General features: G+C 51.0%; 1 protein-coding gene across 3 annotated transcripts; it reads left to right on the forward strand.

Moving 5' to 3' along the window:
* Positions 1-828: 828 nt before the first annotated feature.
* TPM4 (tropomyosin 4) lies at positions 829-25,569 on the forward strand. 3 transcript variants are annotated; one of them, XM_040241038.1, is made up of 9 exons: positions 829-994; positions 7,210-7,335; positions 11,857-11,990; positions 15,524-15,641; positions 16,203-16,273; positions 17,233-17,308; positions 19,561-19,623; positions 19,710-19,779; positions 24,136-25,569. In XM_040241038.1, exons 1-9 carry the CDS (start codon positions 881-883, stop codon positions 24,216-24,218), a joined length of 855 nt encoding a protein of 284 aa, XP_040096972.1. In that variant the 5' UTR covers positions 829-880; the 3' UTR covers positions 24,219-25,569. The 3 variants fall into 3 exon arrangements, with proteins under 3 accessions (XP_040096972.1, XP_040096974.1, XP_040096973.1); XM_040241040.1 differs by lacking the exon at positions 24,136-25,569 and adding an exon at positions 20,767-20,864; XM_040241039.1 differs by lacking the exons at positions 829-994; positions 7,210-7,335 and adding an exon at positions 7,568-7,882.
* The last annotated feature ends 1,051 nt before the right edge of the window (positions 25,570-26,620 follow it).

Genomic DNA, 26,620 nt, shown 5'->3' on the forward strand with positions numbered 1-26,620 from the left:
AGACAGCCTGGGTCCATTTAGCCCTGGTGAGCCAGATCCAGAGGGGCAGGTGAGACGACAGAGAGAGACAGAGTCGCAGAGAAAGAGACGGGGGCAAGGTGGAGGGGGGGAGGAGAGAAAAAGAGATACAGAGAAAGTCCAAAAGGGGAGAGACCCAAAGAGACGGGGAGACAGGAAGAGGAAAACGGAGAAAGACACAAAGAGACAGAGAGACAGAGAAACAAAACGAGATGGAGAGAGACACAAAGGCAGGAGAGAGACACAAGAGACAGTTACCAAAAGGAAGACAGAAGATAAACACAAGGAGACAGACTGGGCAGTCAGAGGTGGGAGTTATCCAGGGAGGCCCCCAGGGGTGGCAGAAGACAGGGTGCAGCCCTGATCCCCAGTACCTGGAGGGACCCAGAAAGAGCGGGGAGAAGAAAGAACAGGAGCCTCCTCTGCCCACCTCACTCCAACTCTCACCCACCCACCAGCCCTCTTCAGCCCACCCAACCACAGATGGGAAAACTGAGGCCGGTACACAGGCCAGCCTCATCCTCCTAGGCCAGCCCTGTGCCCGCTTGCCCACACGGGACCTGTATCACCAGGTTAAAAATGGAAATGGGTCTGGCTTTTTTTTTTTCCCCCTTTGAGAAAATCCTAGGCCCAAATAAGGCGAGGGCTGCAGGGAGGCCGGTGAGCTGGCCAAGTCCTCCTGAGCAAGCAAGCAAGTGGCGGCTGGCCCAGGCGGCCTGCGTTTGGGCCTCCTCCAAGACTCACCCCACAGCAGGGCGGTGCACCCCGGGAGCCTATAAGGACCTCTCCGCCGCCCTGGCTGCTCACTTGACGCCACAGCCGCCGCAGCCCTCTCTGCGCCCACGGCCCCCACCACGCAGCCATGGAGGCCATCAAGAAGAAGATGCAGATGCTGAAGCTGGACAAGGAGAACGCCATCGACCGGGCCGAGCAGGCGGAGTCGGACAAGAAAGCCGCCGAGGAGAAGTGCAAGCAGGTGATGTACCTCCGCTGGGCCGCGCCAGGCTGCCCAGCACCCTCTCTGAGCTGGTGACGTTCTGGGGTGGAGGGTGGGAATCTCAGGAAATCTTAGGACTTAGGAGACCGGGGCTGAGACAGGGGGTGATGCTCTGGCTGAGAGAGAGTAAGGGGACTATTGTCTTCCCTGGAGGGGTTCCTGGGCTGGGAGAGAGGGGGCCGACTGCACCCACTTCCAGCAAGGCCAGTGGGAGCAAAGTGAGTGAGAGACAGAGTGGGAAAGCGTGTAAGAAAGGGAGGGGCATTTGTGTGGGTTGCTTGTGCATGTGTGTGCAAAGACGAGAGTCTGAGGAGGTGTGTTGGGGTGAGGGGATCACCACGCGGGGTGTGTCAGAAGGGGTGGTTTAGGGCTGCTGTGTGTATGTGAAAGGTGTTTGTGTGCGTCTGAGCATTTGTGTGTCTACATGCGTTGTGCGTTCTGGCTGTGTGGAGACCTGAAGGTGACTGAGAATACGTGTGCCGAGGAAGGCCTGAGTGTGTAGCTGTTGACAGTGGGTGTGAAAAAGTATGGATGTGTTTATGAGTCTGAGCGAGTATTGATGGTGGTATTGCCCTGGGTTTTACCAACAGGGGAAGAGACTAGCTGTGTGTTCTTGTGCAAATGTTGACATGATGTTGATGAAATTGTGTGTGTCAGGGCGAGTGTGTGTGTGTTGCGGTGACTGCATTTGGGCTGGCATGGGTGCGTGCATGTTTGTCAGGGTATGTGTGCGCCTATTGTGTGGTTGTGTTTCTGTTGGGGTATCTGTTGTGTGAGTGTGGGTGACAGATTGGGAAGTGTGGTCGAAGGTATGGGTGTGTGGTGAGACAGCTGTGACTGGCTGCAACAGCAGCTGATGAGGGTTTGGGGACTGGGGTGGGTAGAGATTTCAGGGTGAACTTGAGAATCTCAATGTGTCTCTGAGGGTGCCCTTGCTGTGAGCCTGGCAGGGGAAGGTGGGGGTGCCTCTGGCAGGCAGAGGCCCTGGATTCAGAGCTTTGGGGATAAGATTCCCAGGGGCCCGGACAACAGGGATCCATCAGAGAGCCAATGGAAGGGGGCTGGGCTGGACAGTCCCAAGACCTTGGCTTGGGGCAGAGAACAGGAGTCAGTTGTCTGGGTCTGGGTGGTCAGAGCAGCCAGTAAGAGGAGGGAAGGGAGTCTTGATCCCTCCACAGTAGCCTGCCCCACCTGGGGTCAACTGCCAGGCCCTGGGGAGCTTCAGGGTCTCTGATAAGCCCCAGGAGGCGCCCAGGATGGTGACACCAAGTGCCCAGCCCTGCCCATCCTGGGCGCCAGGCCAGCTCAACAGGTAAAAGTGCAGGCTCTGAGCTCAGATCGGCCAAGTTCACAGTTCAGGCACTGGGCGTGCTTGCTGCACGCTAGGTCACCTCAGTTATGTATGACTCTTTGTGACCCTGTGGACTGTAGCCCAACAGGCTCCTCTGTCCGTGGGATTCTTCAGGCAAGAACACTGGACTGGGTTGCCATGCCCTCCTCCAGGGGGGTCTTCCCAACCCAGGGCTCGAACCCAGGTTTCCTGCATCGCAGGCAGATGCTTTGCCGCTGGGCCACCAGGGAAGCCAGCTTCACCTCTCTGTGCCTCTGCGGCTACATGTGTGAAATGAGGAAGTGACAGTGCTGCTTCCCTTACCACCGTGGGAGGACTAGAGGTGACGAGGCAGGTGGAGCCCTTGGCGTGGTACCCGGCGCACTGTAAGCGCTCCAGTAACTCAGGATTCTTTCCTACCCCACCCTACTTCCCCTTTGGGCTCCCCATCCCCCAGTGTCCCGGAGCTACCCTAAGTAACATATCCGCACAGGACAGCCCCACCCTCAGTGCTCCCTGCCACAAACCCTCCTCCCTCCCTGGCAAACACAAACGCCCATCCTGTGCTGGCCCTGAGCTGCGGCCTCCATCCATCATTTAGCACTTACCATGAGGGCTTTGCGGCAGGGCATGGCAACCCACTCCAGTATTCTTGCCTAGAGAATCCCCATGGACAGAGGAGCCTGGCGGGCTACATTCCATGGGGTTGCAAAGAGTTGGACATGACTGAGCGACTAAACATTCAGCATGAGGGCTTTAGCCAGGGATTCAGATAAAAGCAATTTAATGGCTCTAACTCGCACTAAGGTGTGAGTGACTGATATAGCATATTCTACCAAAGCAGTTGTTGTTCAGTTGCTCGGTCCTGTATGACTCTTTTGTGACCCCATGGACTAGAGCCTGCCAGGCTCCTCTATCCATGGGATTTTCCAGGCAAGAATACTGGAGTGGGTTGTCATTTCCTTCTCCAGGGGATCTTCCCAACCCAGGGATCAAACCCAAATCACCTGAATCGCAGAATTTTTTTACCACCAAACCACGAGGGAAGCCCCAGGGCAGACACAAGTCCAAAAGCGAAGGCTCCTCAAAGCATCCCACCAGCTGCATGGCCAACGAGGTGGGGATAGGGTCTCTGACCTCCAATTGGATTTTCATTCTGTTTTCTTTTTCTTTTCTTTTTTTTTTTTTTTGCCCAAAGCTGCCTACTAGGGTGGTTCACACATGCATGCTCAGTCATGTCCCACTCTTTGCTACCCCATGGACTTGTGCTCACATCCAGTCCAGATCATCTAACTCTGTAACCAGGGCACATTGCTGCTGCTCTTTCACTGAGCTCCTTCAGTGTTCTCATCTGAGAAATGGGGACAATGCCTTCTGATAGAGGGTACGTAAGATTCCAGAGGTGCAAAGCAGAAGCCTGAGCCCTATAGAGCAGATAGCCCATTCTGCCTGGGAACAAAGGCAGGAGATCACGAAAGGCTAAGCTTATTCGGAGTGCCTTATGCTTCCAGAGGCCAGAGAGCACGGGTCTTGGGCCAGCCTGACCCTCAGGGATCCTGCAGCAAAGCCCCCATTCCAAACCCTCTCTGCGCAGTATGGGAATGGGCCGGGCCTCCCTGGCCTGCTTCCTGCCACACCCCTTGCAGGGCAGTGACATCCGCCCCAACTGGCCTTTGACCCCACATCCTGCCTCAGCCCAGCCCAAAGGCCCCATTTGCAGGGACTAAGGTCTGCCGTCCACGACATTCCTGGCCATTTTACAGGCAGAGAAACTGAGGCTTTAAGAAGGAAGTGACTTGAGGGAGACCTTGGAGAGCCAGTGCGAGGCTCAGCCTCCCCAGCAAGACACCACACATCCTAGGTGCTTTGTGTGTGTGCAGTTCAGAGGGACAGGAACCCGACCCGTGTCAGCTTTATTTTTCCATACCTGGCTCCAACCACTGAGGGACTGGCAATTGTATCAATGATTCATTCTGCAAACTTTCCCTGGGGTTCCATGGTGAGCGTTGAGCCCAGTCCTGTGCTGCGCGATACTGGAGCCGAGTGACGTAAGGGCTTCAGTAACTGCTCCAGCCCCAGGGGTTGTGCAGTGCTTAGTCACTCAGTCGAATCCGACTCTTTGCAACCATTTGAACTGTAGCCACCAGGTTTCTCTGTCCAGGGGAGTCTCTAGGCAAGAATACTGGAGAATTTCCTCCTCCAGGGGATTTTCCCAACCCAGGGATTGAACCCACATCTCTGGGTCTCCTGGACTGCAGGTGGATTCTTTACCAGCTGAGCCATCGGGGAAATCCCTAAGGGAGACAGAGCCAAACACAGAGGCGTACCCCTGCCCCAGGGGTCAGGGTGGGGCCAGAGGGTGGGACAGGGACTAGGGGCCCAGTGCAACAGTGCAGACCACCCAGGGGAGGGACCTGGGTGGGGAGGTCAAAAGGAGGAGGGCTTGCTGGGCCGTGCGCACAGCCTAGTCTAGCAGTCAAGCAAACCAGCTTTGAAGTCAGTCTGACAAGGGTTCAAATGCCCTCTTTGAAGGGCCTCAGGCAGGCCCCATTTTCATTTAGGGACTGTTTACCCTTTTGAGCTTCCCCGGTGGCTCAGATGGTAAAGTGTCTGCCTGCAATGCGAGAGACTTGGGTTCGATCCCTGGGTTGGGAAGATCTCCTGGAGAAGGAAATGGCAACCCACTCCAGTACTCTTGCCTGGAGAATCCCACAGACGGAGGAGTCTGGTGGGCCATAGCCCATGGGGTCGCAAAGAGTCAGACAAGACTTCACTTTCACTTTCACTTTCCCCTTTTGTGACGCTGGCACATTCTAACTGCTTCTTAGCCCCCTGCCCACCTTATCACAGTCCCTACCCTTTACTGTCCAGAAAACGTCATCAAAAACGATCTTGACACCCGCCAATTGAGCCTGACGCTGCAGAATCTGCCCTCAGTCTTTCATGTTAAAAGAGCATTGCACCTGGCACACAGCACCAAGGAAATGCTGCTGTAGAAAGAAAATTTGGGGGCCACCACAGGCAGGACCTTAGTTCCCTGACCAGGGATCGAACCCATGCCCTGTAGTGGAAGCACAGAGTCTGGACCGCTGGACTGTCAGGGGAAGTCCTAGCACCTAGGAAATGCTGCACTGTACAGGGCTGGAAGGAAGTCAGGTGGATGTTGGGTCAGGGCTGACCTGTTTCTTTAAGGAAACTGGCTCATTTTCTCCGTGAAAGCGGAAGTTCAAAAGCAGCTGCCAGGGTGCTGGGAGACCACCAGGTCAAGGCTTCCATTTTGCAGATGACAACAGAGGCCAGAAAGGGGGACAGGGTCAGACAACGGGGATTTGGAGCCTTCCGGGCTCCTTGCCTAGATGTCAAGGTCAGGGCCGGTGAACCCTGTTGTAGGCGGAAGCTGCAGCCACCCTCCTCCTCCTCGGACCCCCCACCCCTTTTCCATTCCTCAGCTCCTCAGTAAGACTCTCAGAAGTCCTGGGAATGGGAGGCTGGGATAGCAGCCCTGTTAAGAATCTGCATGTGCGCACACACGCATATGTGCAACACATACACAGCACACACAGCGCCTGGCACATTTTGCACATCGTCTCAGGACGGAACAGGAGCAAGCCGCAGGGGGCTGCAGGAAAGCAGGTCGGTTAGGAGGGCTTGTTCAGATGTGGATTCAAATCCAGTGCTGGGTGATCCACGGATAGTCACTCCACCTCTCTGGGCTTCCTGCTATGAGGAGGAAGCAGGAGGAGGATGCAGAGCCCATGAGGGCTGTCTGCTCACCTTGGCAGCATGAATAGGACCAGGGGTCAAACCACCTGAGACATAAAGTCAGATCAAAACTTGAGCGGGACTGAGCACCCCAGCCCAAAGTTAGGGGCAGGAGGGGGAGGTGCAGAGGGAAGGAGGGTGACAGAGAAGCTTTATGAGTTGACCCTTGACTGGTGTGGTGGGGGGGGTGCTGGAAAGGTTAAGGGGTCTTTGTATTCCATAGGACTTCTCAAACTGGGGGTGCCGGGAGGGGGCAAGCCTCTCTGGATAAATGAAAAGGACTGAAAATTTGGGGAGTGTTGGGGACATTTTTATTAAACACAAGCCAGACTGCAAGAACTGAAAAGCCCTAACCTGAATCTTCCAAGAAAGTGATCTCTAAGGAGTAGCTCTCTTCCAGTAAGCTTCACGAAGTCCCAGCAGTGGGGGACAGGGGCAGGGGTTGAGCCTTTCAAACCTTCAGGGTATTTTGTGAGAACCACTCTCTTGGGCAACAGGGAACCATGGCAGGTTCCAGGTTGGCTCCTTGGGTCAGGAAGGTCCCCTAGACAAGGAAATGGCAACCCATTCCAGTATTCTTGCTTGGAGAATTCCATGGACAGAGGAGCCTGGTGGGCTATACAGTTCATGGGGTCACAAAGAGTGGGACACGACTGAGTGGCCAACACTTTCATTTTTTCACCCTTTTGGGCAATAGGGAGCCCTGGCAGGTTCTCCCCAGAGGTAGGGTCTGGCTGCCAATGTTGGGAAGGTTGAGGGTAGGGGGATGGCCCAGGCCAGAGTATGAGACTCCACCAGGGAGCCTGCAAAATTGAACCCGAGTTTCTAGAAAGCGTGTCGGGACTTGTTTCTCAAAAGCTGTGATAGATTCTGCAAGAGTACTGGGGGACCCCAAAAAAAGATAAACACAGCTGGTCCCAGGACAGGGAAGGATGTGAAAGCCATGTTAATAGGGATGAGTGTTGCATTTAGTGAGGGGGGCAGAACATTTTTCTCCCTGTTTCACAGATCAGGAAACGTGGATTCTTGTGAGTGGGGGGGGCACGTCTGCACCGCGAGGACGGGGCCCCCTAGGCTGATGCGTCCCCCGATCTGTCCCCAGGTGGAGGAGGAACTGACCCACCTCCAGAAGAAGCTTAAGGGGACAGAGGATGAGCTGGACAAATACTCCGAGAACCTGAAAGACGCGCAGGAGAAGCTGGAGCTGACAGAGAAGAAAGCCTCCGACGTACGTGCCCAGTAACGGGGGCGCCCGCGGCCGGGCCCGGCCGGGCCGGGCCGGGCAGGAGCCCGGGGGCCGGGCGGGCGGGAAGCGCTCGAGGAAGAGGAGGAGGAAGAGGAGAAGGCGGTGCCTCGCGGCGCTTTCTCCAAATAAGTCCCGAAAAGGGGCACTTTCCAGCAGCTGCGGCCAGCGGTGCCGACGTCAGGCCCTCCCCCAGCGGTGCTGACGTCGGCTGCCCGGCCGGGTGACCTCATCGCCCCGACGGCGGCCCGGCCGGGGGCGGGGAGAGGCGGGGGCGGCCCCGGTGCAGGCAAAGGCTCGGGGGCCGGGGCGCGGCTGCTGCAGCTCTTGCCGGAGTCGAGCCGAACCGAGCGCCCGCCGCTGCCCGCTGCCCGCCGCCCTCTGCGTGCGCCTCCGCGCCATGGCTGGCCTCAACTCCCTGGAGGCGGTGAAACGCAAGATCCAGGCCCTGCAGCAGCAAGCAGATGAGGCGGAGGACCGCGCGCAGGGCCTGCAGCGCGAGCTGGACGGCGAGCGCGAGCGGCGCGAGAAAGTGAGAGCCCGCGCCCTGGCCCCGCGCGCCCGGGCTCCCGCACCCCCGGCCCCGCCGTCACCCTCCTTTCTTCCCTTTTCCCGGTGCCACCCGCTTCTCGCGCTCCCCGCCCGCCATCCGCTGTCGCCCCCTCCTGATCCCACTTTCGCACCCTCGGGCCCCAGCGCTCCGGATCGCGGACCGGCTGCAGAGACCCCATCCTCCACCGCCATTCTCCTTCCCTGGCCTGGGACGGGGGGAGGGGGCGCCGCATCCGGGTCGGGCGGGGCTGGTGGAGCGGGAAATGGGAGAGATGTAAGAGGGGGGTGCGCGATCCAGGAGTGGGGAGTGGAGGTAGGGGGCACCCTGCTGCCTTCCGACTCGCCGCCGCCGGCGCCTGGGTCCGGGCGGGAGAGGGCGGGGAGCTGCGGCTCCACCTAGGAGCGGGAAGTGAGAGTGAAAACGTTGAGCTTCCATTGTCTGGGGTTGGACCGGCCGATACTGGAGGTGGGGGTGGAGGCGCCGCACTTTCTCGCCACCTCCTAGGGCTTCCCGGTTCCTGCCGAACTTTCCCAGCTGTTCCCAGGGGCGCGGCGGCGACGTGTCTGCTCCAGGCGGGGGGCGGAAGTTCAGTCCCCGAGCCGCCGGCCTTTCCCTCCCCAGCTGGTCCCCTGCGGGAACGAAGGCCGCGGGACCCTGCCTGGCTCGCGAAGCCCCTTGGAATGTTAGCTCGGGGCCCTCGACCCACGGTCGTTTTGTGTGCGGCCGCTGCAAAATGCGAGGCCTGGGGCTGAATGGAGGCAGGGGGGCTCACCGCCCTCTCTCCGTCCCTTGATGACCCTTGGGATGGGACAGGTGGTGGCCACCTCTGGAACTGGAGAGAGATCTGTATTCCAGTCCCATCCCATCCCATCCCACTTGGTACTTGACTCCTAGGAGGAGCGTGTCTCCAAAGTCGGGGTGACAATAATGCCGCCCCCACCCCCTCGCCGTAGGATTGCTGAGAGGGACTGTGGAGGAAAACCTCTCTGCCTGGCACCTACTGGGTGCTCTATTCTTGCGCTTTTCTCCCCACATTCTACACGTAGAGGAGCTCACAGCCTAGTGGGGGCAAGGGGAGTCAGACAGATAAGGCTGATTACCATGGCGGGTGGCGGGGGTTTGTGTTCTGTTACCTGGGAGCATGACAGAAAGAACCAGCCAGTGGGATAAGCTTCAATATGGAGGCTGAGCAGTCTTAGAATAAGTAAGAGTTTGCTGGGACAAGAGACTGCAAAGACTCAGAAAGAAAGTTGGGGGAAGAGTGTGGAGGCCCAGGGTCTCGGGAAGCTGGAGTGTTGAGACTCAGGGTGGGACCCCAGAAGTGGAAAAGATGCCCAGGCAGAGGGCACTGCCGTGGGGATCGATAGATCTGGGTAAGAATCGCCCCCCACCCTCCCAAAGGCTTGTTTCCGTGCTGGCTGGAGTCAAAGCCTTTAATCCTGCAAGGGCCGCCTTGGCGTGAAGAGCCCTTAGAAACCTGGTGTAAGCCTCCCAACAGTAGCTGGTTTGGCCTCTTTCACACACGTAACCGGCATAACCCTCCCTCTGATCTCATCCCAAGCCATCTCGCTGGAGGACAATTACTCCTGCTTAAAAATGGCCCTCAGCTTGGAGCCAAGACTCGAGTGGGACCATCCAGTTGGGAGGAAAGATGTTTTTGGAAAAGTTTCGAACTTCTTAAAAAGTTCACTTTTCAAAGCATGCTTCTCTTGGTCAGGAAAAGGGGAGAAAGCCTTAAGAAGGTTCCTGGTTAGAAGGAATGAAGCCCAGGGGGGAGGGGAGGCCTTTTTCAGGCTCTTGTAGAGAAAGCCAAGAACCGGCGTGTGGCAGACTTCTGGGTCTGCCTCCCGACAGCTGGTTTAGATTTTTGTGTGATTAACCGACATCTTCCTGTTGCTTTGCCACATGTATCTAGCAAGCCTCTTTTACCTTATAAGGAAAATCCTTTGTAGACTGTAGAAGCTTTGATTGCAGGAAGGGGTGGAGCCCAAAATGACTAGCAGTGACTAGCAGTTTTTCAAGAATATATATATATGTATATCTGTACATAGAAGAATGTATCTCAGAACTATTTCCGTCCCAGATAGTTGAAAATGTGCCAAAAGCATGGTTGTCGGGATTCAGAATCCTCCATAAAAGGAGGGGCTCTTTTAAAAAAAACAAAACCTACTCATGAATCAGGCACCGCTGCGTGATCTAAAAAATCAGTGCCTTGACTATTGATGGGTGTGAGGTTTCTTTTTGGGGTGACAACTTTTGGAATTAGATGGTGGTGTTGGTTACACAGTTTTGTGAGTGTACTAAAAAAACGTTGAGGGGAGGAGTCCATTCCTGCCCCAGTTGCTGAAGGAGTGAAGATTCATCTAATTTTAAGAAGAATAAAAAGCACCCACTCTTTGGAAGGAGTGGGTGACATTTCTTAAAATAGCTCATCAGTGGTTTAAATGGATTCTCCAAACTGGTGTTCTGGAGGAAGCTGTGATCAGAAACACCTGGGGGAATTTCCTCTCCTTCCGCAATTAGGATAGTGGAGCTGAGAAAAGTTTCCTGAGTCTGTGTTTTTTCAGCAACTGTGGCCTCATTCTGTTACTCCACTAATTTTTTACAGCCCTCCCCTTCGGAGATTCTTTGTCTTGTTCTGAAGAAGCCAGGGTGACTATACTTCTCCCGTCGGTTGGGCCCCGTTTTAACCAGTTCTTAATATTCTTAAGTGTGAGGCCTCAAAGCCCCCACAGGACCCAAGAGTGTAGATCTGGCAATGGAAGAACCCTGGTCTAGGGCTCAAGAATCTGTTCCCTGCCAGCTCTGGGACACTGAAAAAGACTGTATCACCGCTCCTGCATCTCTCAGTTTTCCCAACTGTAAAATGGGTGAGATCCATGAGGATTAAATGGGGGAGAAATCATGGCCGCAAGAGCTGCCCTTTGTGGGACTTCCCACATGCCAGCTGCAATGCCACACCCTTGTATTACAGTCCCCAGAAAGGTACGAAGGAAACAGGCCCTGGGATAGGCTCAGAGCAAGTAGGGAGGCTGCCTGCTCCGTGCCACATGGCTGAACGCTGGCGGAGCAAGGATTCTGACCAGTACATTTTGATCCTTGAATTGTTGCTCTTATGCATGCCAACGTATTTATTACCTTCCTTGTAGGTGAAAAGCCAGTAAAACCGTTCCGCCATCTCTCTGTGCTTGTAACCAAATTTTCTTTGCTTTCTTGTATCATTTTGTCCCTACATCTCTCAGCCAGCCTTGATTAAGGATGGAGTTCCATCGGGCTGCCCCCACTCAGCACCCCTACCCGCCACTGCCCCAACTGTACAGTCAGCGTATAACTGAGGCGTCCAGAGTCTTGGATTTGTCTTACCGTTCAGGTGGCTAGGAGCAGACCTTACATGACAGTGAGCCCGTTGATTGGTGGCCTTGCTCTCTAGAAGTCCCATGGAGAGGCCAGCACCATCCTCTTGGAAGATGCAGCTTACTTCTCTCTCTGTCCTGTATTGACTTGAGTGTTGTGCTCACTCGTGTTCAACTCTTCGCAACCCCATGGACTGTAGCCCGCCAGGCTCCTCTGTCCATGGGGATTCTCCAGGCAAGAATACTGGAGCGGCTTGCCATTTCCTCCTCCAGGGGATCTTCCTGACCCAGGACTGAACCCACGTCTCTTACATCTCCTGCATTGACAGATGGATTCTTTACCACTAGCGCCACACCAGGGAAGCCCATAATGACTTCACAGCCTGTCCTGTCGTGGGCAGTGTTCACTGACATTTGGCGGAAAAGATCATATGGAAAATTCACATTGTCCAGAAGAGACAGTCTGAATTCCTTACCGCCTGGATTCCTGGGTGGGCTTTGGTGGGGGAAGCGTGTTAGCTGGAGAAAAGGGCACTGTGTGAGTGGAAGGCTGGCTGACCTAGTTCCTTCTTAACCTGGTTCCACCTCTGACCTCTCTAGGCCGAAGGTGATGTGGCAGCTCTCAATCGACGCATCCAGCTCGTTGAGGAGGAGTTGGACAGGGCTCAGGAACGACTGGCCACAGCCCTGCAGAAGCTGGAGGAGGCAGAAAAGGCTGCAGATGAGAGTGAGAGGTGAGGACGCTCTGAGCCCGGTGGCATGAGCGTTTACTGCAGGGAAATTGGGGTCCTGCCATACTGCCAACCTCCTGGAGCTGGGGTGAGAGTCAGTGAGGTCCCAAGGACACACGTGTGTACACATACATACAGATGGGCAACCATACCTTGTAAACCATCATGCTGTGTGTGGAGGCATTTGACGTGGCGGTTATGAAGGAAAACTACCACCAAACAGAGGAAGGCAGAAAACAGGCAGATATAAGGCTGCAGTCGGCAGTCAGTCTGCAGAGCGCTGTCTCCTGTTCTCTCTGAAAGTCACTGTGTGTCTGGTTGTCAGCATTCTCAAGACATTGGTTTCCAGGGTGATATGAGAAGATGGGGGATGAAAACTGGGAATGGGCTGTCTGCATGAATGATTATTAGCAGTGCTTCAGGCCTTGGGTCACTGGACTGTGTGTCAGGGACATGCACAAACCACTCCGATTAATGTATTTGCAACTGATAGCACTTCTTACCTCCAGGGCATTCTCCTTCTGCCTCCAGCAGGGTGCTGTGTCCTCTCAAGCAGCACACCTTGGTGCGGGCTCTGGAGGACTATGGGCAGATTGTGTAATTCACAGATGTGGCCGTTTCTGTGTGATGGTCAGTGGGTTCCTTGTGTGGTGGTGGTGCGGGCTGGGCCGGTGGTCCTCACGTGTCTGCCACAACATCACACCAGAAATCTCACTGGACTCACCCGCCGTAGTTTTCAAGTTTGCCCGGTGGCGCTAGAACCTGCCTCCCGATGCAACCGATGCAGATTTGATCCCTGGGTCGGGAAGGTCCCCGGGAGGAGAGCGTGGCAACCCACTCTAGGACTCTTGCCTGGAGAACCTCATGGACAGATAAGCCTGGCAGGCTACAGTCCATGGGGTCGCAAAGAGTCGGCCCCGACTGAAGCAACTTGGCACTCATGCACCATAGTTCTCTGGTATAAACTTCTCCCAAGGATCCGTTCCTGATGGTTCTGTCGCACCCTTACACTGGAGGGGCTAAACCAACTGGAGAATCTTGGAGACTGACTTTTTGAGTTGTCTAAGCAGGAAGTTTCTTTGCCGTACAGTAGAATGGCCCTTAGGGAGGACGCAGATCTCGGGGCGTGCTCTGCTTCAGCCACTTCATAGAGTGAGAGGGCGGTAGCTCAGGGCAGCCACGTGGAAGTCTGAAGGATCCAGTCACAAGTTGCTCACAGCTATGCCAGGGGCCTCAGCTAGGTGCTTCCCTTGTTCACCGTCAGACCGGCCTGGCCAGGTGTCTCACTCACTTCTCGCACCTCCGCAGGTCAGAAGGCCTCTCGCTTGTTGGTATCATGTTACCAGTAGCCTTTGATGGCACCCTTGTTAGAGACTGCTGTTTAGGTGGAAAGAATTCTGTACTTGGGAGCTGAAGAATCTAGATTGAAGTCCTTCCACTGCCATTTACTGTGGGGCCTTGAGCTAGTCCCTTTGATTGCTTCTTGACTGCAGAGGATTTTCCAAGCTTGCTGATCTCAGGGCCTGGTACAGGCATGCATGCTGAGTTGTGTCCAGCTCTTTGTGACCCCATGGACTGTGTAACCCGCCAGGCTCCTCTGTCCGTAGAATTTTTCAGGCAAGAATACTGGAGTGGGTTGCCGTTTCCTACACTAGTGGATCTTCCCAAGCCAGGGATCGAACCCAAGTCTCTTGGGCCTCCTGCATTGGCAAGCAGATTCTTTACCACTGTGCCACCTGGAAAGCCCATACGGGCCTGGAGAGTGTTTTGATAGTTAGCTGAGAAGGGCAGTGACAGTCCGAATGGAAGTGTTTATTAGAAGTATAATAATGGTCCTCTGCTGTGGGCAGGCCTGATACACACTGATGCATTATACTGAGTTGGCCTCTTCTTTGGAGATATCTGAGTTTACCGTGTCCACTCCACATAGTGCAGGCCATGGTGAGCTCCATTTCATGGTCAGAAGTTGTAGGGTACTTCCAGCTGTTCCCAGGATGCCGTCCTTCCCCACAGTGGATGTATCCACTTCAGTTCAGGCCTTCCTCACCCATCGCTTTGTGGATATGTGCCTCTTACCTGCTCTTCCCACTGAAGTCCCAGCCATCATTCTGCTTTCCATTCACACTTGTTTTTGAAACCTTCCTGTGGTTCCCTGTTCCCTCGGTGCAAAACCCTTAGCCTGTCATTCAAGTGGCCTGTGGTGCAACCACCCTGACTTCCCTGCCATATTCTTTCATTCCTCTGGGGCTTTCTCTTTTTTTGTACTTTTTATTTTGTATTGGGGTATAGCCAATTCACAATGTTGTGATAGATTCAAGTGGATAGCCAAGGGACTCAGCCCTACATATACATGAATCCATTTTCCCCCAAACCCCCCTCCCTTTCAGGCTACCACATAACATTGAGCAGAGTTCCCTGTGCTATACAAAAGGTCCTTGTTAGTTATCCATTTAAAATCTAGCAGTGTGTGTATGTCCATCGCAGACTCCCAAACTATCCCTTCCCCCCCAGCCACATAAGTTTGTTTTATAAGTCTGTGAGTCTCTTTCTGTTTTATAAGTTGATTTGTATCACTTCTTTTTAGATTCCACATATAAGGGGTGTCATACAATATTTCTCCTTTTCTGTCTGACTTGGGCTTCCCTTGTGACTCAGCTGATAAAGAATCCACCTGCAATGTGGGAGACTTGGGTTGGATCCCTGGGTTGGGAAGATCCCCTGGAGAAGGGAAAGGCTACTCCAGTATTCTGGCCTAGAGAATTCCATGGGCTGTATAGTCCATGGGGTCGCAGAGAGTCAGACACGACTGAGCGACTTTCACATCTGTCTGACTTATTTCACTGAATATGCCAACCACTAGGTCCATCCATCTTGCTGCAAACGGCATTATTTCATTCTTTTTAAAGGCTGAGTGCTATTCCATTGTATGTGTATACCACATGTTTTTTATCCATTCTCTGAGGCTTTCTTGTACAGCTCTCTCTCTCACTGAATACCTTTCCTCTCCTTGTTCACTTGTGGGCTCTCTTCTGGGAAGCCCCTTGTGACATACAAACACACCCTCCCTACCCGACTCCCCACCCCAATGCAGCAGAATTCATCGTTCCCACAGCCAGGCTAGCGCAGACCTTTGATCAGATCCTGGTAACTGTTGGCGTACAAGTCCCCCTCGTTAGTAGTTAGTGAGAGACTATAGGAGTGTGGACTCTGGAGCCACATTAACAGGGTTGGAATCCCAGCTCTGCCTCTTACTGGCTGTGTAATCTTGAACAAGTAACTTAGCTCCTCTATGCCTCAGCTTCTTCCTCTGTAAAATGGGGGTACTGTACCTATTTCTAGGGATGGGGGTTGTGACATATAAAAATGGTGCCTGGCGTCCAGCAAAGATGCACAGGAGTGTGAGCAGCTCTAGTCTCCTCTTTGGAGTGTGGTTCTTGGTAGATGTCAGTGAAGTGTTTAGATGAGCAGATGCCTGGAGGTGCACGGTGAGGTGGTGATGTGTGTTTGGAGGCAGTGACAAGTTCTGCTCCTCGCAGAGGGATGAAGGTGATAGAAAACCGCGCCATGAAAGACGAGGAGAAGATGGAGATTCAGGAGATGCAGCTTAAAGAGGCCAAGCACATCGCCGAGGAGGCCGACCGCAAATACGAGGAGGTGAGTGGTGGGGAGTGGGGCTGGTGGGTGGCAGTAGCAGGAAGTGGGGAAGAAATGGACCTGTGATAGGGAAAGCCCTGGGGCCGCCTAAAGGAAGCTCTTGGTCAGCTCAGCTGTCCTTCTGCATCCACATCTGTTTTTTCCGAAGACAGCCACTTGGCTAGGAAACCATATCTTCCACGATGCCAGAAGTCCTGGGAAATTCTGTGACGCCCAGACAAGTGGGGACTTAGACTTAAAGGGGAAACGAAGTGATCAGATCCCCTTTCTTTGTCCTCCAGCTGGGCGTTAGGCTAAAATGGGGAATTGCAGTCCCCGGCCATGGGTCTTCAGACCACGAAAGCTCAGTTCTCCTTCTGCCTGCCCCCATGGCCTCGTCTCTTCCTTCCCTTTCCTGGGGCCCACAGGAGAGAATTTAGGTTTGGAAATTAGACTTGAAGCAGCAGCAGAAAGCCCCAAGTTTGCTGGACGTGGCCTTGCTGTTTGCACCGGGTAGGGATGGGGTATCCTATTAGATGTGGCTCTTGGGGGTGTCTTAATTGATCCTTCCTGTTTCTGCAGGTAGCTCGTAAGTTGGTCATCCTGGAGGGTGAGCTAGAAAGGGCAGAGGAGCGTGCCGAGGTGTCCGAACTGTGAGTGGCAGAGCGGGGTTGGGTGGTGCCCAGCTCAGCTCTGGATATGGTGGATGGGTGTTGGTAGGGGAGCTGGGAGGGAGTAAGTTATGTTGGGAGTTGATGGATGGGTGTCTGGGACTCATCCATCAGTCCCTCCTCTTTGCTTCCCTGGCTGACAAAGAGTGACAGGCAACTGTTTGTTCTCACCACCCTGGGAAGTACCGCCCACGTGTTGACTCTTGCCACAAAGGTATTGGGAAATACAAGTGTCGGGCAGTAGCCAAGAAGCCCAGAAGTCCCGTTTTCCCAGAGAGGAATCCTCAGGAGGCTGTGCCTTCTTAAGGGAGCACTGAGGGCAGGCTGCCGTGTCTGTGTCTCAGTGCCTCGTTCTTCATGTCATTGTTTGGCTAGGACACATTCTTGGTGGCGAGGAAAGGTGACAAGCTTGACCAGAGTCCCCATAAGCTCCCCTCCCCCCCTGCCACCACAAAACCCCAAAAGCCTCTCCCCTCAGACTCGGGTGAGGAATCAAGCTCCCCAGAGCATTCCCGCAGTGCTGAGAGAGATCTGGTTTCCAAAATCCGTTCCAGGCCTGCTTCCTGGCATGTCCGGTGTAAACTCGGATTGCCATCTCCCAGCCTCCTGCACTGCGTCTCATTCTTAAACACCTTCCCGAGTCAGCCTCATCAATCGTGGATTTCACAAGGCCGTGTTGCCTCAGACTTGGCGGGAGCCCAAATCCCAAGAGCTTTACAAACCTCCCCAATACTCCTCGGCCTGCTGTGCCTTTGCCTGGCACGATGGGGTTTTGACAAGTACACAGCACTGTGTCTCAGAGAAAGCCATTAACATTTTTCCCCACATTCCTTCTGGGGGCCCCTGACAGTGCGGATTGCTCCTTTTGAAAAGTTCTTTTAGGAGACTGCAGTTTGTGCAAAAAGATAAGACACCAAAAATCCTCTTTTGTCTTTGGGCAGAAAATGTGGTGACCTGGAAGAAGAACTCAAGAATGTCACTAACAACCTGAAGTCTCTAGAGGCCGCATCTGAAAAGGTTGGTGGTTGGCTTGAGCTGGAGGGTGATTTGCTGGACTTTTTTCTTCCCCCAAGGAACGCAGGAGCATGCCAGTGTATCAGGGGTCTGACCTGTATTTGCTAACAGTAGCTTTGGTACCCAGCAGCCAGGTTTTTTTTCCTCCTATAGAAAAGGGTGTCCTATGGCTAGATTTCTCTCTTTCATAGGGTCTTAATGCCAGCTTTTATCTCAACCTCCTACGAAGGTGGATTTATTTATCTGTTTATTTATTTTGGCCATACAAGGCAGCATGTGGGATCTTAGGTTCCCGACCAGGGATCAAACCTATATTCCCTGTAGTGGAATCGAGGCGTCTTAACCTCTGGACCACCAGGGAAGTCCCCTGAAGATGAATTTAGAATCTGAGATCGAGACCTGGCCAGGCTCATATTAGGGAAGTCAGAGCCTCAGCATATAAATACAGAGCCTATAGAGCCTCTCTCTCAACTGAATCCCCAGGTTCCTCCAGAAATACTTTCTAGAAGGTTGGGCAGCAATCACAGGTGGAATTAGGCTTTTTTGTTGTTGCTGCTGAAACAGTACCCAAAGCAGTCATTACAGGACAGAGCATTAGTCATTACATTAGAGAGAAGGTACAGGCCCTTCCGTGACCTTCCTTCCCTCCCCTCCCCACCCCTGCTGTTGAGTTCCCTTTTCTCAGCTCTTCCTCACTCTCCCTCCTCCTACTCCCCTCCAGTTGCATTGAACTTCAGTTTCACAGACATTCCATGTTGGCCACTTCCAGTGCTTTCTTTGAACCTTCTGTCCAGTCAGCCTGGAGTGGCTGCTTCCTTTTCTCTCTGCTTGGCAACCCCCTATTCACCCCTCCCAGATTGCTCATCTAGGTTAGGTATTTCTCAGCGGCATAGCCCCACCTACTTCTTTCCCTACCATGAGGGTTGATCACATTTATTATAATTAATTGCATGCCTTCCTCGCTAGATTGTAGAGACCGGGACTCTGTTGGTCTCGTTTAGAGCTGTGTCATTAGTCCCAGCATGGTGGCTGGCGGGTATTTCATGCTGGGATAGTTGGTGAGTAAATGTGGGTATGCCAGAGACTGGTCATTGGGAGAGATGTTGCAGTGATCTACTCTTGAAGAGCTTGTAGTCTAGTTGAGTAGAAGGGTTGACAAAGTAATTAGGGTGTGGTAGGGCTTCCACAGAAGGATTTGGAAAGCTGGGAAAGGTGTTGCAAGGAGGTGACCTTAGAAAAGACCGTAGAGGCTTCCCTGGTGGCGCAGTGGTAAAGAATCCGCCTGCCAGTGCGGGAGACAAGAGTTTGACCCCTGGTCTGGGATGATCGCACATGCAGCTACGTTTATGCACCACAGCTACTGAGCCTGCGCTCTGGAGTCAGGAGCTGCAGCTACTGCAGCCTGAGCACCCCCGAGGCTGTGCTCTGCAACACAAGAAGTCACCACATAAGAAGCCTGTGCAGTACACCTAGAGAGCAGCCCTCCTCACTTGCTACAACTGGAGAAAGCCCTCACAGCACGGAAGACCCGGCACAGCCAAAAATAAATAAATAAAATTATTAGAGGGGGAGGAAAAAGAGAAAAAAAACTATAGAGCAGGATGCCGGCCAGGAGCTCATATTCCAAAATCAGGTTCCAGCTGTGGCTTGGTCAGGTGGTAGCCACGTGACCCTTGACTAGTTAGAAAGCTTCCGTGACTCTTTCCTAATCTGTACACTGGGAATGGTGCTAACCACACAGCTGGCAGGTGATAAAGGTTGGCTAATACTCACCTATGTTGAGCCTTGAAAGACAAACATACCTTCTGACAGACAGCAATGAGGAATGGGACATTCCATGCCTGGGGCCCAGACACAGGCGAGGGCTGGGGTACCACAGAGTACTCAGAAGAGGGTTAGGAAGTGGCGGGAAGCTGGTGGGAAGCAGGGTTGGAAACACAGACTAGGCCAGCTGCTGTGGAGGGCCTTGAGAGGCATGTTTCCATTCATTCATCTGCCTCCGCCTTCATCACACGTGTATCGAGTTGTCAGGTCAGGTCTTGAGATCAGTCACATCCCAGAGGGATCCCCTCCCAGACTCTCTGTTTCCCACACATTTCATCTGCCTGGAAAGCTGCCTGTCTCTACTTTGCTTCTGAGGCAGGTTCATAGCTTCAGGCATGCCCTTTTCTCCAAGCATCGGGGAATGTGTGTTCTCTTGTGCTTTCCTCCCGCTCCCTCCATTTTAAAAAGTAGTGTTTTGATCTCTCCCGCAGTATTCTGAAAAGGAGGACAAATATGAAGAAGAAATTAAACTTCTGTCCGACAAACTGAAAGAGGTGAGTGTGATTCCCACCCAGCTGGCTCAGGATTCTCCTGGGGTTGGTCTTGAAGCAGTCCTGGTGACTCCTTTCTATTGCCCTAGGCTGAGACCCGTGCTGAATTTGCAGAGAGAACAGTTGCGAAACTGGAAAAGACAATTGATGACCTGGAAGGTATGAAATCACCATCTAATTGTGTTTGCTCTGTCTCCCCCTTACACGACACATCCACAGTCAGGGGAAATCTGGAAAGGCTGGTTTGGGCTTCATCCACGTCAGGAGAGTAGAGTGATGTCACTTCTGGAAGTCTGGAGCCCTGGGACGGGACAGTGCAAAATCAGATTCAAACTAGGGTTGCCATTTTTCCAGAACTAAAATATTTCTGCATAATTAACTCCATATGTAAGTACAGAGATCCAAATATGGCTGATTTTTTAGCTCTTTAGAGTTTCCTTCAATTTGCTCATTTCTGAGACGCCTCGCATTTTTTAAATGCCTTGCATTTTTTATGAAAACTCTCTCCCAGAGAGCGCAAAGCTTATCACAATATGAGAAGATGGAAATTTAGAGACCGTAGAGACCTGAATAAAGACTCCAGTCTGTGAGTCTGGTGCCCACGTATCCCAGAATTTCTTGAAGTGTTTCGTCTTTAAAAAAAAATTCTGTCCTATGCTCTTCGCAGAGTAACCCGGAAATTCCAGAATCCTGGAATTTCAGTTGTCCCAAACTGCCTGTCCCACCCAGAAAGGGTACAGAACTCGTTCTTCAAACTGTGTGTCCCAGTGTTTGGTTTGGGAAGTGAGGTTTCCATATAAGGCAAAATGCCCCCATTCCAAAGTATGACCTTTGGACTGGATGACATCACTGAAAGTCAAATAACCTGGGATGATTGGCGGGGAGAAGCTCTCACCATTTCCAGTCGCCACTCTTTCTAAAGTTTCACTATGGCTAATCCCCTGCAGAGCTTCACTCCACTTAGAAATCACCCCATAGGTCTTACGTTTTCTCGTTTGTTTCACGTGAGACGCACCCCTGTCCTAGTTCGTGCTTTGTTCTCTCAGTTGTTTTCTTCCGCTCAATGTGTGGCTCTCCATTCCAACCCTCACATTCTACCCCCTGTACCTCTTCTGAACTCTCTCCTTGGGGCCCTCTGCCCTCCAGACGAGCTGTACGCTCAGATGCTCACATACAAAGCTGTCAGCGAGGAGCTGGCCCATGCTTTCACCGACACGACCTCTCTCTGAGAGGCAGCTGGGGTGCCACCCTCTGTCCTTGCAACACTGAAGTCTGCCTTCTCACTGTGGTGCCTCCACTCCTGTGGGCTTCTAGAAGCTCCAGTTTCCTGCCTCCTGGTTGATCTTTCAAGCCTTCTGCTGCTGTGTCTGTGACTGTGTGACTGAAGTAAAGACAGGCCGTCCTCATCTTCACACCCTCCCATTTTCATTTTCTCCACTTGCTGCCTTTGAGCCATAGCCTGAGGCCCTTGACCGTGATTGAAACCAAAAGTGAGTGGTTTACATGAAGAGCTGGTTTGAAGAAAAGAAAATTATGCTCATATGATTCTTTTCTGACAACATAAAAACAAAAGCCAACTTGGCCTGAGCTCTCAAATGTATTAGCTAACTGTATCTGCATGCCACTAGCAGTTTTTCCTTACATAGAAATTGTTTTGAATGGAGACTCATCCAACCTCTTGAGCAGCTTAAGAGAGTCAGCAGAACATGCGAAAACCAGCAGGCTTATCTGTAAAAAGAAGCTACCTTGGGATGGAACTTCATCTGCGGATTCAGACAGCGGCAATGGCATTTTGGTCTCCTTAGTCCTTTTCTCTTGTTTTTTCTGTTGTACTTGAAGAATGGTGTCTGGGGTTCCCGATGTCTTCACTGTTCACGAAGCACCACTTCAGCTTCCAGTTCTGGGAGGCAGCTCACCAGAGAAGCTCACCTCTATTCCCTACCCTTAGAAAACAACTCTGCAAGGAATTAAAGGGCATCCCATAGCAGGGCAAGGGAATGGAAGCTGCTAGAATGCCGAACAAAGGAATTGAGGTGATTCTTGGAGTTCCAAAGCAGCTTTTCTGAGCAACACGTATCTCCCCTCATAGTTAACTAGAACCAGGAACTTTGGTTTAGTGAGGGCTCATGAAGTTTGTGCAGAGAAGGCAATGGCACCCCACTCCAGTACTCTTGCCTGGAAAATCCCATGGATGGAGGAGCCTGGTAGGCTGCAGACCATGGGGTTGCTAAGAGTCAGAAATGACTGAGCGACTTCACTTTCACTTTTCACTTTCATGCATTGGAGAAGGAAATGGTAACCCACTGCAGTGTTCTTGCCTGGACAAGGGAGCCTGGTGGGTTGCCGTCTGGGGTCGCACAGAGTCAGACACGACTAAAGTGACTTAGCAGCAGCAGCAGCATGAAGTTTGTGGGTCGGTGTTAAAAACCTCTAGCGACCAAAAGCTCATCAGTTTCCCCAAGAGAATCCACAAATTTCAAATAATCAATCTGTTCAGTTCTCCCCTGTACCCCACCACCACCACCTCAAATTGTCCCAGAAACACTGACATTTTGAAGTCCAAGCCACCTTCTAGAATGCCCCTTGAACCTGAAAGTGGCATGAGAACCTCTGAGTAGATCATTTATTTTTGGTCACCATAACTTATTCCTCATCTAGTAATTTTTTTATTCAGGTGGGAACCTTTGTCACAATTCTTTATGTTCATTCCTGCAAAATAGAACTTTACTAAACTACCCACACCCTTCCACCCTCAACTTTCCTCTATTCCTGGCTTCCCCCCTGAACTTCTGCATAAACCACTCCCCTCACCTATTGCCATGAGTGTGACCCTGGAAAGATTAAACGGTGTAGGGGTGGGTGTTGTTTGCTCTCTCCACGTATTTGTTCCTGGGATTTTTCCAGACACATGTAGCCTCCACCCTTTGAAATAACTGCAGCCCTGCCTATCCAGTCATTCCACCTAAGCACCTAGGTGGAGCTTCAGAGACTAGGGCCATGGTAGATCTCCTACTACCTGTTGACAGTGTGATGGAGTGGGTGGAGGGTGGGGTTTGCTGTCACATTTGTCAAGGGCAATTAACACTTTAAGGGACTCTTACTTTCTCTCAGACCTAATAACAAAGTAGATGCCAGGGAATCCAAGTGGCAAGGTGAAGTGAGGTCGGGATTTGGAGTTGAGATACCTTGCTTTGCACCCCAGCTCTGCCGTTTGAGCTGTCGAGCCCTTTTCTGCCAAAATAAAAGTGATAGCTGAGTTATTGAGGAATAAATGTGATAACTGAGAACAAATGGGTTTGCATGCAGTAGGCACTCAGTTACTGTGTTAATCCAGACTCGACGGGCCCAGGTCACTATTCTCTGAGAGAATCCTCCCAGACCATACGTCACTAGTTTTTTCGAATGAAAGCTTCAGTAGTTGTAGTTGAAAGGTGGCCATCTTTTGCAGTCGTTTTCTTTCTGAATATTTCCAAGCTGATCATATCACATTTTATGAGATATTTTGCTTTCCTCTGGTATTTTAATGAGTCTTGGCCTAGTCCCTTATCAGCTATTACTCCTTGTAAACCAGTTTTCTCTCGTGCTCTGTCATGCATAGCTCTAGGTGGCATCTTAGAGTTTTGTTGATTTGTTTAGTTTGGGAGGGGTTGTTTGTTTTTTTCGTTTGTTTCATCAGCTCAACCATTTAATAACATACCACAGAGTGGGACACGACTGAAGCAACTTAGCAGCAGCAAGTCTGGCTTAAATTTCAGTCATTCTGCATTTACCTGGAGTTTGACTGCTGTGGACACATAAATGGACATATAGGAACAGTAACACAAGTGTTCCTGGAATTTGAACAGCTATTATCAGAAGCTCCAAAGGAAAGATGGGTTATAGGATTATATTTCCCTTCCATAAGCTCAAGGACTAACCAGCACTAGAGAGAAAGTGTACTAACACATTCATATCTCAGACTAAAAGCTTATGTTTGTGTAGCATTTTATAAGTTCTGAAGCATTTCTCATTTGTTTCTCATAATAACCCTCTGCCACACAATGGTATTACCCTCATTTGACAGATGGGGAAACTGAGACCTAGAAAGTTTAAATGACTTAGGTTAAGTGGCATTTACTTCACGGGGCTTAAATCCAGGTGTTCTGACTCGAGGATTGCCAGATTTAGCATATTAAAATAGAAGACACCCAGTTAAATTTTAATTTCACATAGGCAATGAATAAATTTTGAGCGTTAAGTGTATTTCAAGCAACATTTGCAATACGCTTCCATTAAAATTTTTATTTATATGAAATTCAAATTTAACCGAGCACCCTGTATTTCATTTTCCAACCCTATCTAACTCCCAGATTTGGTATTTAGTATCTAGAAGTCCATGGTGTTCTGCTATGATTAAAATGCAGAGTACTTTCTCTGCTCTTTCACTCTGACAATGTGGAATTTAAAAACTCTCCCCCCCCCTTTTAATAAAGATGCTTATTAATTTGTTTTTCCCTCATTCTTAATTTTCACCAGAAAAACTTGCCCAGGCCAAAGAAGAGAACGTGGGCTTACATCAGACACTGGATCAGACACTAAACGAACTAAACTGTATATAACCGAAACAGAAGAGTCTTGTTCCAACAGAAGCTCCAGAGCGCCATGTCTTTCTCTTCTCTTGTAAGAAGTTTCTTTTGTTATTGCCTCTTCGCTTTGCTGGAAATGTCAAGCAAATTATGAATTCATGACCAAATATTTTGTATCAGAGAAGCTTTGAGCACCAGTTAATCTGTTCCTTCCTGTTTTTCAAAATGACACGTTTTTTCAGCTCTATTTTTATCCTTAAATTGCATATATTCCTAAGGTAGGCAGGGTATTTCCTATTGAGCATACATACTCTCTTTTAAGACTGAGGGCATTTGGTTCCTGGGAGAATAGACAACCCCACACTTTCAAAAACACAGATTCTGATGTCTAGTCATGGGTCAGTTTAAAAGGTTGGAGAATGTCCACCTTTGGTCACGTGGTAGGAGGCCAGGGATCATCACATTTAAATGGGTGGGGATTTTCCATCCAGACCAAAAAAAGGGGGTTGGGGTTACTGTGGGAAGTCATAAACCACGGAGAGGTTAACCTGATCATCCAGGCTGTTTTCCACACTCCGCCGTGCAGAACAGAACAGACATCCTCTGAGCAGTCAGCATGAGAATGCTTAGAAAAGAGTCATAAATAATTAGCCAAATGTGTTTTGAATAGATCCTTGATATGCTCTTCTATATGTTTCTTTCAATCTAAAGTTCTCTGAGGAGCTGATGTCTTATGACCCATGCTTATCTGCTCTGATATGAGGCCATCCACTCAGGAGGAATGAATGTTGGAGAATTCAGTCCTATTCAGACAAGCAGTCTTTTTCAAGACCATCAGTAATTGAGCAAGACTGTTTTTCGGTGAACAAATATTAGGCAGAATGGCCCTCTCAGACAGCAAAGTAAAAACTAAAAAATTGGCGTAACTTCATCTCTATACTCGAGAGAATGGCACATTGGAGATTTACTTATCTAGAATTTTAATTCCTTCTTCAGGACCAAGTTAATGAAAGACCAAGAAACTCCTGATTAAACTGGATATGGAGTATTTTGTACACAGGGCTGCACATAATGTGTTGTATTTTGTTATATTTCTGCTTTCTCCGTTAACATCTCAGAGCTGAAACATTCCACATTCCCCAGCAGTGTGGGGGCCAACTCAAGTTTACAGTTCTGACTAAAAAAATCACCCTGCTTCTAGCTTATCTGAATCCTCTGCCCCTCACTCCTATTTATTAAGCGCCACACTACCCAGGAGATACACTAGCAAATTGTGCAATTGAATAAAACCCACACTTTCCATTTAGATTCTTGCAACTGTATCATATGTAATAGTATCACTTTTTCTACATTTTGGTCAAATAAATTTTTACATAAACTCCAATTTGTGTGAATTTTAGAATGTGTGGGGACATACACAGCATTTTGGTCCAACAAATGTGGATGGGAAAACGCCAACAATTCAACAAATGTTATTTATTTGCTGTTTACATGACCACCTGATATAAGGATTATGATCTCTATATTACAGGGGAGAGCTCTTTGCCTTAGTAACTCAAACCTCTGGTCCGCTGTCATCTCCAATCCTGCCTGCACCAGACTAAAAGGATGAGAAAGGTTTTAATAGGTAAGATAGGAGCAGGAAAGATGGTCCCTGTCGCTTGAGTCAGGAAAGCACAAGGCCAGCCTGAGTAAGGTTTTCTCTATGTTAACACATATAAAGGAAGGTTGTAGGAAAGCTGGAAGATAGGCAGGGTCCACGCTGATGAGAGCCTGAACTTAATTTGGTCAGGAGTGGAGAGCCACTGATCAGTAATTCTATAAATTGAAGTAATTACTTAGGAACATCCACTTAGCATTCATTGTCAGAGGACTAGAGTGAGGGTAGACTAGAGGCAAGAAGATCAGCTAGGACAATATTTCAGTTAACCCAGGATATAGTGCTTGCCATAACGGAATAAGAAGGGAGAAGTGATATGAAGGAAAGTAACTGAAGACTTAGTTTATCGGTTGGCAGGAACTTAAAGAAGAACCCAAAGGAGAAGACCCTTGAGAGTCCCTTGGACTGCAGGGAGATCCAAGCAGTCCATCCTAAAGATCAGTCCTGGGTGTTCATTGGAAGGACTGACGCTGAAGCTGAAACTTCAATACTTTGGCCACCTGATGCGAAAAGCTGACTCATTTGAAAAGACTCTGATGCTGGGAGGGGTTGAGGGCAGGAGGAGAAGGGGACGACAGAGGATGAGATGGTTGGATGGCATCACCGACTCGATGGACATGGGTTTGGGTGAACTCCGGGAATTGGTGATGGACAGGGAGGCCTGGCGTGCTGCGGTTCATGGGGTCGCAAAGAATCGGACACGACTGAGCGACTGAACTGAACTGAAAGAAGAAAAGGTCAAAGATGACTGCAGTTTCACTACCTCAATTGCTTT

The sequence above is a fragment of the Oryx dammah genome, unplaced genomic scaffold (genome assembly GCF_014754425.2).
Source record: "Oryx dammah isolate SB20612 unplaced genomic scaffold, SCBI_Odam_1.1 HiC_scaffold_5, whole genome shotgun sequence".
Classification (NCBI taxonomy): domain Eukaryota; kingdom Metazoa; phylum Chordata; class Mammalia; order Artiodactyla; family Bovidae; genus Oryx; species Oryx dammah.